Source organism: Panulirus ornatus, chromosome 11 (assembly GCF_036320965.1).
Source record: "Panulirus ornatus isolate Po-2019 chromosome 11, ASM3632096v1, whole genome shotgun sequence".
NCBI lineage: Eukaryota > Metazoa > Arthropoda > Malacostraca > Decapoda > Palinuridae > Panulirus > Panulirus ornatus.
This window is the reverse complement of record NC_092234.1, coordinates 17,720,429-17,738,164: the sequence shown is the minus strand read 5'-3', so window position 1 is coordinate 17,738,164 and position 17,736 is coordinate 17,720,429. Positions and strand designations below refer to the sequence as shown.

The 17,736-nt window shown below is 40.6% G+C and overlaps 1 protein-coding gene across 5 annotated transcripts in view; it reads right to left on the bottom strand.

The window, feature by feature from the left end:
* LOC139751345 (insulin-like peptide 7) overlaps positions 1-17,736 on the bottom strand; it is a 77,623-nt gene that overhangs the window by 2,717 nt on the left and 57,170 nt on the right. For all 5 annotated transcript variants that reach the window (XM_071666704.1, XM_071666700.1, XM_071666702.1 and 2 more), the window contains exon 4: positions 5,048-5,177. In XM_071666704.1, coding sequence (XP_071522805.1) covers positions 5,048-5,177 — 130 coding nt within the window. The remainder of the gene's footprint in view (positions 1-5,047; positions 5,178-17,736) is intronic.

Below are 17,736 nucleotides of genomic sequence, written 5' to 3'. Positions count from 1 at the left end.
ATATCATCACATATCTTTCTAGACTAAAAAGTTCAAGTTCTTTCAGACTCTAGTCATAGTTCATATGTTCCACACTATCAATTTTGCTTATGAAATGCTTATGTATTCCTTTAAAATGTTTATTTCCCTGTATTTAACTTAAGACCATACAATACAACAGTATTCTATTAAACATTTTCATCATTAGCTTTCTTTCTCTTGTTCTGAAAGTTCTCAGCACCATCCTGAAGACTGTGTCATCTCTCACATTAGTAATTTCTCCTCTGTTGAAGGTTATCACTTGTTTTCTTATTATCTTTTCCAAAACCTTCCAGATCACACTCGTCAGTACGACCAAAATAGAGCTCAGTGCCTGTTTCATATATTCTTACTTATAAACAGGTGTGTTCACTCTTTTCCACTTTGCCTCTCTCTGATGACATCTTGAACAGGATTTCAAGAGGTTTATCTAGTGTATCTGCACACATCTTCAGCACATATGGTGTAATTTCATCAGGACTTGATCATATTCTGTTCATGTCTTTTCTAGATATCTCATTGTTTCCTTAAACCTCCTCCTCCCATCTCACTGGTGTTCAGGCTCTAGTGTCTGCCACTATGAAAACACTTTTGAACTTGTTATTCACTTTCTCACATATCCTTCCATCATCCTTCACCATTCTTCCATCTAAATCCCTGGGTCCGATTATCTGGTCTTTAACTAAACATTGACGATGAGTTTATGGAAAATATTCTTTCCAGTTTCATAATATACTTGCCTTACAAAAGCTGGCTGGCTGGAACCATGTACACAGATCTTTGTCACTACTCCTATCATATTTGCTTTTCTACATCTTTCATTAATCCATTCTTATCATTTCCTCTGTTTGAGGCTTGAAGTACCCATGTTCCTACTGTGCTTCACAAACCTTAACAATTTCTTTGATAACAGATTAGGAAATGAAGTTTCCACAGTTATGTCTCCTCTTTATGTCTTGCCTCACCTCTGCTCTTTTAACATCCTCATTTACCACAATGACAAACCTGAGCATCCTGTATAGTCTACTATAGCCATGAAAATCCAAACCCCCCAGTCTGTATCTTTATAAATAAAAGCCCCCATTATTACTACTTTAACTTAACATCTGAAAGAAGTATGTATGGTTTATCAAAGATGAAATTTTTATTTAACTTTCACAGACAGTGTCTTACTGCAGTGATGGTAGTTGTAACACTAATGCATTCAGATGGATCACGTGCTGATATCTGAGCAAGGATCAACCCAAAGGCTTTCAGTTTGCTCAGGTAATGTGCTCTCAAATCTACTATAGTTATCCAGGCTTTAATGAAGGGTAGTTTATCCCTCTCAAAACAAATATATTTATACTCCGAAGTGAGAAAATACATTCATTTGCTATGCAATTATTTTAACTTGGCACTTAGTTATAACTTACTTATAAAGCAGTGCACTGAAAATTAATTAGGACAGCAACAATGAAAAATGAAGGCAGAGTTCCTAAAGGTAAATACTGCTAATAATCTTAAAGGAAATGCTTAGACTTGAAAGGAATATGATGAAATGTGTGGTGGAAGTATTGTATGTAACCAATGAGGTTAGGAGGTGCTGCAACTGTGATGGGCTTGAAATTGGGAAAAGTTTCAGACCAGTGCCTCAAGAGGATACTCTAAATTTTCTACAGTATCCAAGTCTCACCCCACCTACTCATGATAACCTTGTTATTACACCCTTGGGGTGGAACCAAAGGGGTATGCATTGTCCAACTCCATCAAAGTAATAGTAGTGGTAGCTCTCCTTTTAGATACATCAAAACACTTAAGAGCTGTGCTGATGATTTTAGTTTTTTGGACAATTTGGAAGCCTTACTGGCTCTAGGAAACAATGCGTTGAAGTTGCTCCCCCTGCCAGTGGCATGTCAAAGGTGAGGCACAAAAAGCTGAGAAGTGGTACTGGAATCTACAAGTAATGCTGAGGAGTAACAGAGACAAGTGACTGAGGGTAATGGCACTGAATGCAAATGAGATGACATGTGAGACTAAGAGGAGGGAGCTTGTAAAAAGTTTAATAGTAGTTATAGCCTGATGTGCTGGGGATTGGGGAAACTGATATCCTTGGGCAGGGTGTGTGGAGTGAATATGGAAATGATGAATGCAAGTTAAGGGAGGGCATAGATGGGGGAGTTGGTATGAATGGGAATGAATGAAAATTACCTTAGAAGAGGGGCAGAAAGATGTACAATTCTGCTCTCATCGAGAGTGTGGGAGGTTGTTACAGAGCACAGGTGAAATGGATCAAGAATAATGTTGGTAAAAGGAAAGACTGGAACTGCAAAGTATGCATGTGTATGTGTATATGTCCCTGTCAAAGTGAAGACTATGTGAGGGAAAGATGAAATAAAGCTTTTCTGAAGAAATTTGAATGACTGTACAAACAGTTTTGAGAGTACGAGAAACATGGCTGTAATGGGTGATATGAATATGGAAGTGGGCTGTGATGAAATAGGCGAGATAGATGGTGAATGAGGAATGACTGGAGTAAATGAGAATGAAAGTTATATTGTGGACGTCTGTGCTATGGGGTTTATTCTTTGCATACACCTTTTTTCAGCTCAAGATGATCCATAGGTATGCATGGAATGAGATATGATTGAAAAGGAAAGCAGAGGCTTTGACTGATAAAATCTTGAGAAAGACCATGCTAGATGCTTGGGTTATGAGAGGATTCTTTAAGGACTAACTATTTTGCAGTTCTTGTGGGGATTGATCAAGGAGAAATAGAGGTATGAAAAGAGGAAGAATGGAGAAGTAAAAGTGTTGACAAGTGAGAAGATGAATCAGAAAAAATGCAGGGAGGAGCATGAAAGGAAGGTAAGTGAAAAGTTTAGATGGAAGTGCAGTGAATGGATGGATGCAGTCTTGTGTGAATGAGGTGTTTAAAATGTGTAGAGAAATACTATTAAAGGTTATAGAATAAGTAGTTAGATACAAGGTCATGGGATATAGGAATAAAAAGGGCCATGCAAGGTCTGTGGAAGAGATTAGAAATGCTATGGAAGATAAGAAAAAGGCATAAGGTAGACTGCTTGAAGGAATGTACCAGTGGAAGTTCAGCAAAAGAGGAGGGAAGAATATAAAATGCGTAAGCTGACAGAGAAAAGCAAAGGAAGAATAGATGAAGATTTTGGAAGAATATTGAGTGAAGTCTTTGTAGTGGAAGATGGTGAAAAAGAAAGAGGTGAATGTAAGAGTGGAAATTTTAATGTGAGAAGTATGGAAGGGGAGTTGCTGAATCAAAAGAAGGAAGTGAAAGGAAGATAGAAAGAGTATTGTGAAGACCTGAAGAATGGGGAAAGTGAAGGAACAGCTGCTATATGCATGGCTATGGAGGATGGAAGGAAGATACAAGTGCAAGAATGTACAGCAAAAAGGGGCAATAATGAGGCTGAAGGGATGAAAGGCACCTAGAGTGGGATGAATTATGGCTGAAATACTGTGGTAGTGTGGTAGAATGGATGCATTTGATATGTAATTTAGCACAGAAACAGAAGATTGTGCCTGAGGATTGGGTGAAAGCTATCATTGTTCCTTTATTCAAAGGAAAAGGTAATAAGGATGTATGTTGGAATTATAGGGAAATAAGTCTAAGTCCTGTATACCAAGAAAAGTTTATACAAAAGTGTTCAATGATAGAGTGATGGAAGTGGCTGAATGTAGAAAAAACAAGAAGGTGGGGAGGTAGAGGATGTGTGGATCAGATTTTTGTGGCAAAGATGACTGTGAAAAGTAGTTAGTGAAAGATAAGAAGCTGTACGCAGCTTTCATGGATCTGGAGAAATTGTATGACAGTTGAGTGGAATGCTTTATGGGATATGTTAAAGACATATGAGGACAACTGTTGGATGGTGTGAAAGCCTTCTATTGAGGAGCAAATGCATGTGTACGGGTGGATGGAGAGTTGTGTGGAAGTTCTGGTATACATGTAGGTGTAAGGCAAGGCTGTGTGATGAAAGCCAAACTAAAAGCAGGGAATGGAGAGTGGTGGTGAGTTATAATGGCTAGTGGCAAACCTATTTGCTGAGTGAAAAGGTTGTGTGTTTTATGGTGTGGTTAAGCATAGAGGATTGACGGTATATGCAAGTAAAAGTAAAGTAATGGTGTTTTGAAAGGAAACAGAATGAAAGTATAGATTTTGCAAAACCATACCTAGTGAAAGAAGAAAGTGTACTAAACTGTATTTTGGATATGGGGGGGATGGAAGAGAAAGACTGGAAGAGGTGAGAGAATTTAAGTATTTAGGAGCTGTCTTGGTTAAGTTAGGTGATGTGGAAAGAGAGATAAGGGAGAGAGCAGTACAGGGTAGAAGAGTCAATGGGTCCCTTAATAGAATAGTGAAGAGTAGAGGTGTAAGTAGGATGTGAAGTGAGGATTAAGGGACAACATAGTCCTTCCAACCCTGACCTTTGCAGCCAAAACGTGGAAATGGAATGAGTCACTGAGGTCAAGAATCCAGGCTGTGGAAATGAGCTATTTGAGAAGAACATGTGATATGACTAGATGAAATAAAGAAATAAAGGGGAGTAAGAGAGATGTAGTATAGCAGGGAATGAATTGTGGAGTGGTAGATAGGTGAAACATAGTACTGTTCGGTGGTTTGGGCATGAGGATAGAACGCAAGACTGGGAATTTACAAGGAGAGGTATGATAGTACAACTAATGGAGTTGGTGTGAGAGGAAGACCACCTTTGACATAGGGAAATAGAATGGAGAGAAATGATGGAATAATGCATGGAATGGTATAGGCAAGGAAGGCAAGTAAGGACAGGGATAAGTGGAGACTTTTGCCATGGCCATCTCCTTGATGGGAGTTCCCATAGGGAACGAACAGGAGTCAGAAATATAGATAGATAGACAGGACTTGTCTGGCAACTCAAAAGGACCTGAGCCTAACTGCCCTAGAATATAATACTCCTACATGTATCTTATGTCTTATCCTCACTTCTCTGAGAAATAACCTCCCAGTGCCTCTATATACCAATACATGATGACTCACCTTGTGTGTGTGTTGTGCTGGCCGGTGTCAGAGATGGAGGGGTTAATCTCAATTCTAGTTGTTGGGAGGTCCACTGACATGGTTCTCATCCTTTTTTCCTTCTTGTTGTTTCTCCTTGCAGTCTCTGTGTCTTAATAATACAATGATAAACTTTTTTTATTCTGGAAGTTGCAGGAGAAAGAGACACAACTAGCTGTCTCTAACGCAAAAGTCACTATCCCGTATCAAGTTAGGTTATGCTTTCCATGTTGTTGGGTATATGGCTACTCACATTTTGATGAATGAAAATGTATAATTACTCTGATATCCAATATATACAGTATGTACCTCTAATCTGGTGCTCTGTGGTCCAGCAATTCCCATGGTCTGGCACATTTTGAATCTGCCATCAATAGTTTATGCAATGCTGTTTCGCAGCGCTAAGGTGCCAGTACCTGTTTACACTGCAGCTGAGCTAATTAACAGTCCTGTTAATTTTTTATATTCAGTTTTTTGCTAAATATGAAAGCCAGAAAAGGTTAAAGTTTCTGAAAGCTTTGAAAGGTGCCAAGAGTACAGAATTAGACACTGCACTTGTAAAGTGGGTTTAAGCTCCAGTGTAACGAGATGTAAGAATTTCTGGAGAGATGCTTATCAAGCAGACTAGAGTTTTTCATAGACAACTAAAACTGGACTACTACTGTGAATATTCGCATGGATGGTTACACAAGTTTAAGTGGAGACACTGAATTTCAGCACATAGTGTGTGTGGAGAAAAGCTTAGTGCTGACATGGAAGCTCATAGTGTAAGGTCATATTAAAAGAATTGATAAAACTCAGATTCTCTATGAAAAAAAAAAAAAAAAACAGCAAAAAGAGTGAAAGAGAGTGTACGAGCCAGTTGCCTGGCTGGGACTGATGCAGTGTGGGCTGGCTGCCTTGATGATAAACCAAAGCCAACTACTAACCTATTGTCGTTCATTACCTTGACTACTCATCACAAAGCTGCAACAAAGTTTGAAGATAAATTTGCACTGTTAGTGGCAGCAGAAAACCTAGAACAAATATAATGCTAATGAATCTGCCCTTACTGGTGTCATATGCAACGAAAAACCCTTGCCTAAGATACTGAGGGGTCTCCATCTGGGGATACTTCTGATGTAAACTGATGTAACGATAAAAACCTTGTTTGAAAGATTTGATGGTTGTATTATTTCCTTTTTCCATTCTGTACTCAGTCTCTCCTGGTACTTCCTCACACAAGTCTCCTTCCCAAGCTCACTTACTCTCACCACCCTCTTCACCCCAACATTCACTCTTCTTTTCTGAAAACCCATACAAATCTTCACCTTAGCCTCCACAAGATAATGATCAGACATCCCTCCAGTTGCACCTCTCAGCACATTAACATCCAAAAGTCTCTCTTTCGCGCGCCTGTCAATTAACACGTAATCCAATAACGCTCTCTGGCCATCTCTCCTACTTACATAAGTATACTTATGTATATCTCGCTTTTTAAACCAGGTATTCCCAATCACTGGTCCTTTTTCAGCACATAAATCTACAAGCTCTTCACCATTTCCATTTACAACACTGAACACCCCATGTATACCAATTATTCCCTCAACTGCCACATTACTCACCTTTGCATTCAAATCACCCATCACTATAACCCGGTCTCGTGCATCAAAACCACTAACACACTCATTCAGCTGATCCCAAAACACTTGCCTCTCATGATCTTTCTTCTCATGCCCAGGTGCATATGCACCAATAATCACCCATCTCTCTCCATCAACTTTCAGTTTTACCCATATTAATCGAGAATTTACTTTCTTACATTCTATCACATACTCCCACAACTCCTGTTTCAGGAGTACTGCTACTCCTTCCCTTGCTCTTGTCCTCTCACTAACCCCTGACTTTACTCCCAAGACATTCCCAAACCACTCTTCCCCTTTACCCTTGAGCTTCGTTTCACTCAGAGCCAAAACATCCAGGTTCCTTTCCTTAAACATACTACCTATCTCTCCTTTTTTCACATCTTGGTTACATCCACACACATTTAGGCACCCCAATCTGAGCCTTCGAGGAGGATGAGCACTCCCCGCGTGACTCCTTCTTCTGTTTCCCATTTTAGAGAGTTAAAAAAATACAAGGAGGGGAGGATTTCTGGCCCCCCGCTCCCGTCCCCTCTAGTCGCTTTCTACGACACGCGAGGAATGCGTGGGAAGTATTCTTTCACCCCTATCCCCAGGGATAATATATATATATATATATATATATATATATATATATATATATATATATATATATATATATATATATATACACACATACACACACATACACATACATACGCACATATACACACACACACACATACATATATATATATGTATGAAAAATGTAAGAAACAATTTAGAAAACAGAAACTTCTATCTTGAAATGAAATGAAAAAATGAATGTCACATAATGGTTCAACCTCTGGCTATGGAAAAAGGAAATGTATAATTTATTTACACAAACGTCAATAGTAGTTCTCATCAATTTAACCACTGTATCAATAAGATTCAATGCCTAAGCTACATTTTTTCCAATTCACTATTTTCTTGTCAAAGCACCATGTATGAAAACTATCACTCCAGTAACACAACTATAAACATTTACTTCCCCTTTAAAAAAAAAAAAAAGTTCTGAGAACAATGAAGTAAGGGGAGTGGGGGAGGAATGGGATGTATTTTGGGAATCACTGATGGATTGCGCAAAAGATGCTTGTGGCATGAGAAGAGTGGGAGGTGGGTTGATTAGAAAAGGTAGTGAGTGGTGGGATGAAGAAGTAAGAGTATTAGTGAAAGAGAAGAGAGAGGCATTTGGACGATTTTTGCAGGGAAAAAATGCAATTGAGTGGGAGATGTATAAAAGAAAGAGACAGGAGGTCAAGAGAAAGGTGCAAGAGGTGAAAAAAAGGGCAAATGAGAGTTGGGGTGAGAGAGTATCATTAAATTTTAGGGAGAATAAAAAGATGTTCTGGAAGGAGGTAAATAAAGTGCGTAAGACAAGGGAGCAAATGGGAACTTCAGTGAAGGGTGCAAATGGGGAGGTGATAACAAGTAGTGGTGATGTGAGAAGGAGATGGAGTGAGTATTTTGAAGGTTTGTTGAATGTGTTTGATGATAGAGTGGCAGATATAGGGTGTTTTGGTCGAGGTGGTGTGCAAAGTGAGAGGGTTAGGGAAAATGATTTGGTAAACAGAGAAGAGGTAGTAAAAGCTTTGCGGAAGATGAAAGCCGGCAAGGCAGCAGGTTTGGATGGTATTGCAGTGGAATTTATTAAAAAAGGGGGTGACTGTATTGTTGACTGGTTGGTAAGGTTATTTAATGTATGTATGACTCATGGTGAGGTGCCTGAGGATTGGCGGAATGCGTGCATAGTGCCATTGTACAAAGGCAAAGGGGATAAGAGTGAGTGCTCAAATTACAGAGGTATAAGTTTGTTGAGTATTCCTGGTAAATTATATGGGAGGATATTGATTGAGAGGGTGAAGGCATGTACAGAGCTTCAGATTGGGGAAGAGCAGTGTGGTTTCAGAAGTGGTAGAGGATGTGTGGATCAGGTGTTTGCTTTGAAGAATGTATGTGAGAAATACTTAGAAAAGCAAATGGATTTGTCTGTAGCATTTATGGATCTGGAGAAGGCATATGATAGAGTTGATAGAGATGCTCTGTGGAAGGTATTAAGAATATATGGTGTGGGAGGCAAGTTGTTAGAAGCAGTGAAAAGTTTTTATCGAGGATGTAAGGCATGTGTACGTGTAGGAAGAGAGGAAAGTGATTGGTTCTCAGTGAATGTAGGTTTGCGGCAGGGGTGTGTGATGTCTCCATGGTTGTTTAATTTGTTTATGGATGGGGTTGTTAGGGAGGTGAATGCAAGTGTTTTGGAAAGAGGGGCAAGTATGAAGTCTGTTGGGGATGAGAGAGCTTGGGAAGTGAGTCAGTTGTTGTTCGCTGATGATACAGCGCTGGTGGCTGATTCATGTGAGAAACTGCAGAAGCTGGTGAATGAGTTTGGTAAAGTGTGTGAAAGAAGAAAGTTAAGAGTAAATGTGAATAAGAGCAAGGTTATTAGGTACAGTAGGGTTGAGGGTCAAGTCAATTGGGAGGTGAGTTTGAATGGAGAAAAACTGGAGGAAGTGAAGTGTTTTAGATATCTGGGAGTGGATCTGGCAGCGGATGGAACCATGGAAGCGGAAGTGGATCATAGGGTGGGGGAGGGGGCGAAAATTCTGGGAGCCTTGAAGAATGTGTGGAAGTCGAGAACATTATCTCGGAAAGCAAAAATGGGTATGTTTGAAGGAATAGTGGTTCCAACAATGTTGTATGGTTGCGAGGCATGGGCTATGGATAGAGTTGTGCGCAGGAGGATGGATGTGCTGGAAATGAGATGTTTGAGGACAATGTGTGGTGTGAGGTGGTTTGATCGAGTAAGTAACGTAAGGGTAAGAGAGATGTGTGGAAATAAAAAGAGTGTGGTTGAGAGAAAAGAAGAGGGTGTTTTGAAATGGTTTGGGCACATGGAGAGAATGAGCGAGGAAAGATTGACCAAGAGGATATATGTGTCGGAGGTGGAGGGAATGAGGAGAAGAGGGAGACCAAATTGGAGGTGGAAAGATGGAGTGAAAAAGATTTTGTGTGATCGGGGCCTGAACATGCAGGAGGGTGAAAGGAGGGCAAGGAATAGAGTGAACTGGAGCAATGTGGTATACCGGGGTTGACGTGCTGTCAGTGGATTGAATCAAGGCATGTGAAGCATCTGGGGTAAACCATGGAAAGCTGTGTAGGTATGTATATTTGCGTGTGTGGACGTATGTATATACATGTGTATGGGGGTGGGTTGGGCCATTTCTTTCGTCTGTTTCCTTGCGCTACCTCGCAAACGCGGGAGACAGCGACAAAGCAAAAAAAAAAAAAAAAAAAAATTATTTCCTATTTTAAGCTTTGCTCTAACTTTAATAACACAGCAATATGTACTGGAATGAGCAGGCAAGGCTAAGGGTTGGGAATATGTTTGCACGCGATTTCCTTAGGGGTCGGTCAATTTCTGTTTTCCGGCATTTTCTGTGGTATGGTAATGGCCAGGTCCCACAGCTGCCGGATTAAAGTTCAACCTGTACATAAAAAGAAATTCCATTAAAGGAAGCTGCCAAGAATACCATTTATGGAATGTGCTAAGAATAAAAGGTGATAGTTAATGGAAGGGGCTTCAAATAAGCATTGATTAAGAGGAATTTGAACAGCACACTAACGACAGTTACATGTTATTTACTTCCTTTTCTTCCCATCCTCTGTTGGTAGTCTCAGTATTGTGGAACATCCTTTATCTCATCTGATGCTCCTATAATGAACCTAGACACCTGGCTTGCTGCTACCGCTGTTGTATAGTTCCATTTCCTATTCTGCTTTAGTTACTAAGGAAGAATGTAATGCACCTACCCCTGAACAGTAAGCAATGTGAGAACAAACATATTTTTTTCATGGTTTCACATCTCAGCAAAAGAAAAGTAAAAGATATTACAGAGAAGACAACCAAACTTTAAAAAAAAAATGTCAAGTTTAGAGGTATGAGGATTTAAACATTAAATTGGCTAAAATTCTAAGTTTTAAGGAAGAAAAATTTATATTGTAGTATTTGTAGCCTTAGCTGTTCTTTAATTAACTTGATAATGGAGGAAATGATAATGGAGGTTTGGATGGTATTGCAGTGGAATTTATTAAGAAAGGGGGTGACTGTATTGTTGACTGGTTGGTAAGGTTATTTAATGTATGTATGAATCATGGTGAAGTGCCTGAGGATTGGTGGAATGCGTGTATAGTTCCATTGTACAAAGGCAAAGGGGATAAAGATGAGTGTTCAAACTACAGAGGCATAAGTTTGTTGAGTATTCCTGGGAAATTATATGGCAAGGTATTAATAGAGAGGGTGAAGACTTGTACAGAGCATCTGATTGGGCAAGAGCAGTGTGGTTTCAGAAGTGGTAGAGGATGTGTGGATCAGGTGTTTGCTTTGAAGAATGTATGTGATAAATACTTAGAAAAACAGATGGATTTCTATGTAGCATTTATGGATCTGGAGAAGGCATATGACAGGGTTGATAGAGATGTTTTATGGAAGGTCTTAAGAGTATATGATGTGGGAGGTAAGCTGCTAGAAGCTGTGAAAAGTTTTTACCAAGGATGTAAGGCATGTGTACTCGTAGGAAGAGAGGAGGGTGACTGTTTCCCATTGAAGGTCAATCTGCAGCGCGGGTGTGTGATGTCCCCATGGTTGTTTAATGTATTTATGGATGGGGTGGTTAGGGAGGTAAATGCAAGAGTTTTGGAGACAGGGGCGAGTATGCAGCCTGTTGGAGATGAGAGGGCCTGGAAAGTGAGTCTGTTGTTGTTCGCTGATGATACAGCTCTCGTGGCTGATTCGAGGGGAAACTGCACAATTTGGTGACTGACTTTGGAAAAGTGTGTGAAAGGATAAAGTTGAGAGTAAATGTGAATAAGAGCAAGGTTATTAGGTTCAGTAGGGTTAAGGGACAAGTTAATTGGGATGTAAGTTTGAATGGAGAAAAACTGGAGGAAGTGAAATGTTTTGGATATCTGGGAGTGGACTTAGCAGGGGATGGAACCATGGAAGCAGAAGTGAGTCACAGGATGAGGGAGGAGGCAAAGGTTTTGGAAGCGATGAAGAATGTGTGGAAGGAGAGAACATTATCTGAGAGAGCAAAAATGTTATTACCTTCCCATTTGCCCCCTTCACCTATGTTCCCATTTATTCTCCTTTTACATACTTTATTTAGCTCCTTCCAAAACATCTTTTTATTCTCCCAAAAGTTTAATGATACTCTCTCATCCCAACTCTCATTTGCCCTCTTTTTCACATCTTTCTCTAGATTGCTGCTTTCTTTTAAACATCTCCCAGTCATTTGCACTACTTCCTTGCAAAAATCATCCAAACGTCTCTCTCTTCTCTTTCACTAACAACCTTACTTCTTCAGCTCACCACTCACTACCCTTTCTAATCTGCCCACCTCCCACCTTTCTCGTGCCACATGCATCTTTTGCGCAAGCTATCACTGCTTCCCTAAATACATCCCATGACTCTCCCACACCTCTCACGTCATTTGCTCTCACCTTTTGGCATTCTACTATCAATCTATATAATATTTAGTTATATTTATAAATAGATATGTCCATATATGTGGATGGGTGGGGCCATTCTTGTCTGTTTCCTTGCGCTATCTTGCTAATGCAGGTGACGGCGGTTAAGTATACTATACATTTATATATTTTATTTATTTATTATACTTTGTCGCTGTCTCCTGCGTTAACGAGGTAGCGCAAAAGAACAGACGAAAGAATGGCCTAACCCATCTACATACACATGTAAATACATAAACGCCCACACACGCACATATACCTACCTATACATTTCAGCGTATACATACATATACATACATATACATATATACACATGTACATATTCATACATGCTGCCTTCATCCATTCCTGCCACCACCCCGCTACACATGAAATGGCACCCCCTCACCCCGCGTGCGTGTGAGGTAGCGCCAGGAAACATCAACAAAGGCCAAATTCATTCACGCTTAGTCTCTAGCTGTCATGTGTAATGCACCTTTCCACATCCAGGCTCCACAAGACTTTCCATGGTTTACCCCAGACGCTTCACATGCCCTGGTTCAATCCACTGACAGCATGTCGACCTCGGTATACCACATCGTTCCAATTCACTCTATTCCTTGCATGCCATTCACCCTCCAGTATGTTCAAGCCCTGATCAGTCAAAATCTTTTTCACACCATCCTTCCATCTCCAATTTGGTCTCCCACTTCCTCGTTCCCTTCACCTCTGACACGTATCCTCTTTGTCAATATTTCCTCACTCATTCTCTCCATGTGACCAAACCATTTCAATACACCTTCTCCTGCTCTCTCAACCACACTTTTTATTACCATACATCTCTCTTACCCTTTCATTACTTACTCAATCAAACCACCTCACATCGCATATTGTCCTCAAGCATCTCATTTCCATCACATCCACCCTCCTCCGCACAACCCTATCTATCACTCATGCCTCACAACCATATAACATTGTTGGAACCACTATTCCCATTTTTGCTCCGAGATAATGTTCTCGGCTTCCACACATTCTTCAGTGCTCCCAGAACCTTTGCCCCCTCCCCCACCCTGTGACTCACTTCCACTTCCATGGTTCCATCTGCTGCCAAATCCACTCCAAGATATCGAAAGCACTTCACTTCCTCCAGTTTTTCTCCATTCAAACTTACCTCCCAATTTACTTGTTCCTCAACCCTACTGTACCTAATAACCTTGCTCTTATTCACATTTACTCTCAACTTTCATCTTTCACACACTTTACCAAACTCAGTCACCAGCTTCTGCAGTTTCTCACCTGAATCAGCCACCAGTGCTGTATCATCAGTGAACAACAACTGACTCACTTCCCAAAGCCTCTCATCGACAAAAGACAGCATACTTGCCCCTCTCTCCAAAACTCTTGCATTCACCTCCCTAACAACACCATCCATAAACAAATTAAACAACCATGGAGACATCACGCAACCCTGCTGCAAACCAACATTCACTGGGAACCAATTACTTTCCTCTCTTCCTGCTCATACACATGCCTTACAGCCTCGATAAAAACTTTTCACTGCTTCTAGCAACTTACCTTCCACCCCATATACTCTTAATACCTTCCATAGGTGCATCTCTGTCATATCTATTATAAGCCTTCTCCAGATCCATAAATGCTACATACAGATCCATCTGTTTTTCTATTTCTCACATACATTCTTCAAAGCAAACACCTGATCCACACATCCTCTACAACTTCTGAAACCAAACTGCTCCTCCCCAATCTGATGCTCTGTACATGCCTTGACCCTCTCAATCAATACCCTTCATATAATTTACCAGGAATACTCAACAAATTTATACCTCTGTAATTTGAACACTCACATTTATCCCCTTTGTCTTTGTACAATGGCATTATGCATGCATTCTACCAATCCTCAGGCACTTCACCATGAACCATACATACATTGAACAATCAACAACACAGTCATCCCCTATTTTAATAAATTCCACAGCAATATCATCCAAACCTGCCACTTTGCCGGCTTTCATCTTCTGCAAAGCTTTCACTACCTCTTCTCTGTTTACCAAACCATTCTCCCTGACCCTCTCACTTCACAAACCACCTCGACCAAAATACCCTATATCTGACACTCTATCATCACGTACATTCAACACACCTTCAAAATACTCAATCCATCTCCCTTTCACTTCACTACTACTTGTTATTACCTCCCCATTTGCCCCCTTCACCAATTTTCCATTTGTTCTCTTGTCTTATGCACTTTATTTACCTCCGTCCAAAACATTTTTTTTTTTATTTATATTTATTTTGCTTTGTCGCTGTCTCCCGCATTAGTGAGGTAGCACAAGGAAACAGATGAAAGAATGGCCCAACCCTCCCACATACACATGTATATACATACACATCCACACACGCAAATATACATACCTATACATCTCAACATATACATATATATACACACACAGACATATACATACATACACATGTACATAATTCATACTGTCTGCCTTTATTCATTCCCATCGCCACCCTGCCAAACATGAAATAACCCCCCCTCATGTGTGCGAGGTAGCACTAGGAAGACAACAAAGGCCCCATTCATTCACACTCAGTCTCTAGCTGTCATGTAATAATGCACCGAAACCACAGCTCCCTTTCCACATCCAGGCCCCACACAACTTTCCATGGTTTACCCCAGACTCTTCACATGCCCTGGTTCAATCCATTGACAGCATGTCGACCCCGGTATACCACATCGTCCCAATTTACTCTATTCCTCGCACGCCTTTCACCCTCCTGCATGTTCAGGCCCCGATCACTCAAAATCTTTTTCACTCCATCTTTCCACTTCCAATTCGGTCTCCCACTTCTCTTTGTTCCCTCCACCTCTGACACATATATCCTCTTGGTCAATCTTTCCTCACTCATTCTCTCCATGTGACCAAATCATTTCAAAACACCCTCTTCTGCTCTCTCAACCACGCTCTTTTTATTACCACACATCTCTCTTACCCTATTATTACTTACTTGATCAAACCTCCTCACACCACATATTGTTCTCAAACATCTCATTTCCAGCACATCCACCCTCCTCTGCACAACTCTATCCATAGCCCACGCCTTGCAACCATACAACATTGTTGGAACCACTATTCTTTCAAACATACCCATTTTTGCTTTCCGAGATAATGTTCTCGACTTCCACACATTTCTCCCTAAAATCTAATGATACTCTCCATTTTGCACTTAGTTTCTCCTGGTACTTCCTCACACAAATCTCCCTTCCAAGCTCACTTACTCTCACCACTCTCTTCACCCCAACATTCTCTCTTCTTTTCTGAAAACCTGTACAAATCCTCACCTTCGCCTCAACAAGATAATGATCAGACATCCCTCCGGTTGGCCCTCTCAGCACATTAACATCCAAAAGTCTCTTTTTCATGTGCCTATCAATTAACACATAATCCAATAATGCCCTCTGGGCATCTCTCCTACTTACATACTTATACTTATGTATATCTCTCATTAAACCAGGCATTTCCAACCACCAGTCCTTTTTCAGCACACAAATCTACAAGCTCTTCGCCATTTCCATTTAAAACACTGAACATCCCATGTACACCAATTATACCCTCAACTGCCACATTAGTCACCTTTGCATTCAAATCACCTATCACTATAACTTGGTCTCGTGCATCAAAGCTGCTAACACACTCACTCAGCTGCTCCCAAAACACTTGCTTCTCATGATCTTTTTTCTCATGACCAGGAGCACAGGCACCAATAATCACCTATCTCTCTCCATCCACTTTAAATTTACCCATATCAATTTAGAGTTTACTTTCTTACACTCTATCACGTACTCCCACAACTCCTGCTTCAGGGGTAGTGCTACTCCTTCCTTTGCTCTTGTCCTCTCACCAACCCCTAACTTTACTCCCAAGACATTCCCAAACCACTCTTCCCTTTTACCCTTGAGCTTCATTTCACTCAGAGCCAAAACATCCAGGATCCTTTCCTCAAACATAATACCTATCTCTCCTTTTATCTCATCTTGGTTATATGCACACACATTTACACACCAATCTGAGCCTTCGAGAAGGATGAGCACTCCCCGCATGACTCCTTCTGTTTCCCCTTTTAGAAAGTTAAAATACAAGGAGGGGACGGTTTATAGCCCCCCACTCCCGTCCCCTTTAATCAACTTCTACGCAATGCAGGGAATGCATGGGAAGTATTCCTTCTCTCCTATCCCCAGGGATAAGAGAGCAAATGACGTAAGGGGAGTGGGGGAGGAATAGTATGTATTTAGGGAAGCAGTGATGGCTTGCGCAAAAGATGCCTGTGGCATGAGAAAGACGGAAGGTGGGCAGATTAGAAAGGGTTGTGAGTGGTGGGATGAAGAAGTAAGATTATTAGTGAAAGAGAAGAGAGAGGCATTTGGACAATTTTTGCAGGGAAATAGTGCAAATGACAGGGAGACGTATAAAAGAAAGAGGCAAGAGGTCAAGAGAAAGGTGCAAGAGGTGAAAAAGAGGGCATATGAGAGTTGGGGTGAGAGAGTATCATTAAATTTTAGGGAGAATAAAAAGATAATATGGAAGGAGTTAAATACAGTGTGTAAGAGAAGAGAACAAATGGGACATCGGTGAAGGGGGGCTAATGGGAAAGTAATAACAAGTAGTGGTGAAGTGAGAAGGAGATGGATTGAGTATTTTGAAGGTTTGTTGAATGTGTTTGATGATAGAGTGGCAGATATAGGGTGTTTTGGTTGAGGAGGTGTGCGAAGTGAGAGGGTCAGGGAGAATGGTTTGGTAAACAGAAAAGAGGTAGTGAAAGCTTTGCGGAAGATGAAAGCTAGCAAAGTGGCAGGTTTGGAGGGTATTGCTGTGGAATTTAGTAAAATAGGGGATGACTGTGTTGTTGATTGTTCAATGTACGTATGGTTCATGGTCAAGTGCCTCAGGATTGGCAGAATGCCAATAGAGAAGAGGTAGTGAAAGCTTTGTGGAAGATGAAAGCCTTCAAAGTGGTGGGTTAGGATAGTATTGCAGTTAAATTTATTATAAAAGGGGGTGACTATTGTTGACTGGTTGCTGAGGATATTCAATGTATATATGGTTCATGATGAAGTGCCTGAGGATTGGCGGAATGTATGCATAGTGCCATTGTTCAAAGGCCAAGGGTGATAAAGGTGAGTGTTCAAATTACAGAGGTATAAGTTTGTTGAGTATTCCTGGGAAATTATATTGGAGGGTACTGATTCAGAGGGGTCAAGGCATGTACAGAGCATCAGACTGAGGAAGAGCAGTGTGGTTTCAGATGTGGTAGAGAATGTGTGGATCAGGTGTTTGCTTTGAAGAGTGTATGTTAGAAATAGAAAAACAGATGGATCTGTATGTAGCATTTATGGGTCTGGAGAAGGCATATGATAGATATGATAGAGATGCTCTATGGAAGGTATTAAGAGTATATGGTGAGGAAGGGAAGTTGCTAGAAGCAGTGTAAAATTTTCAT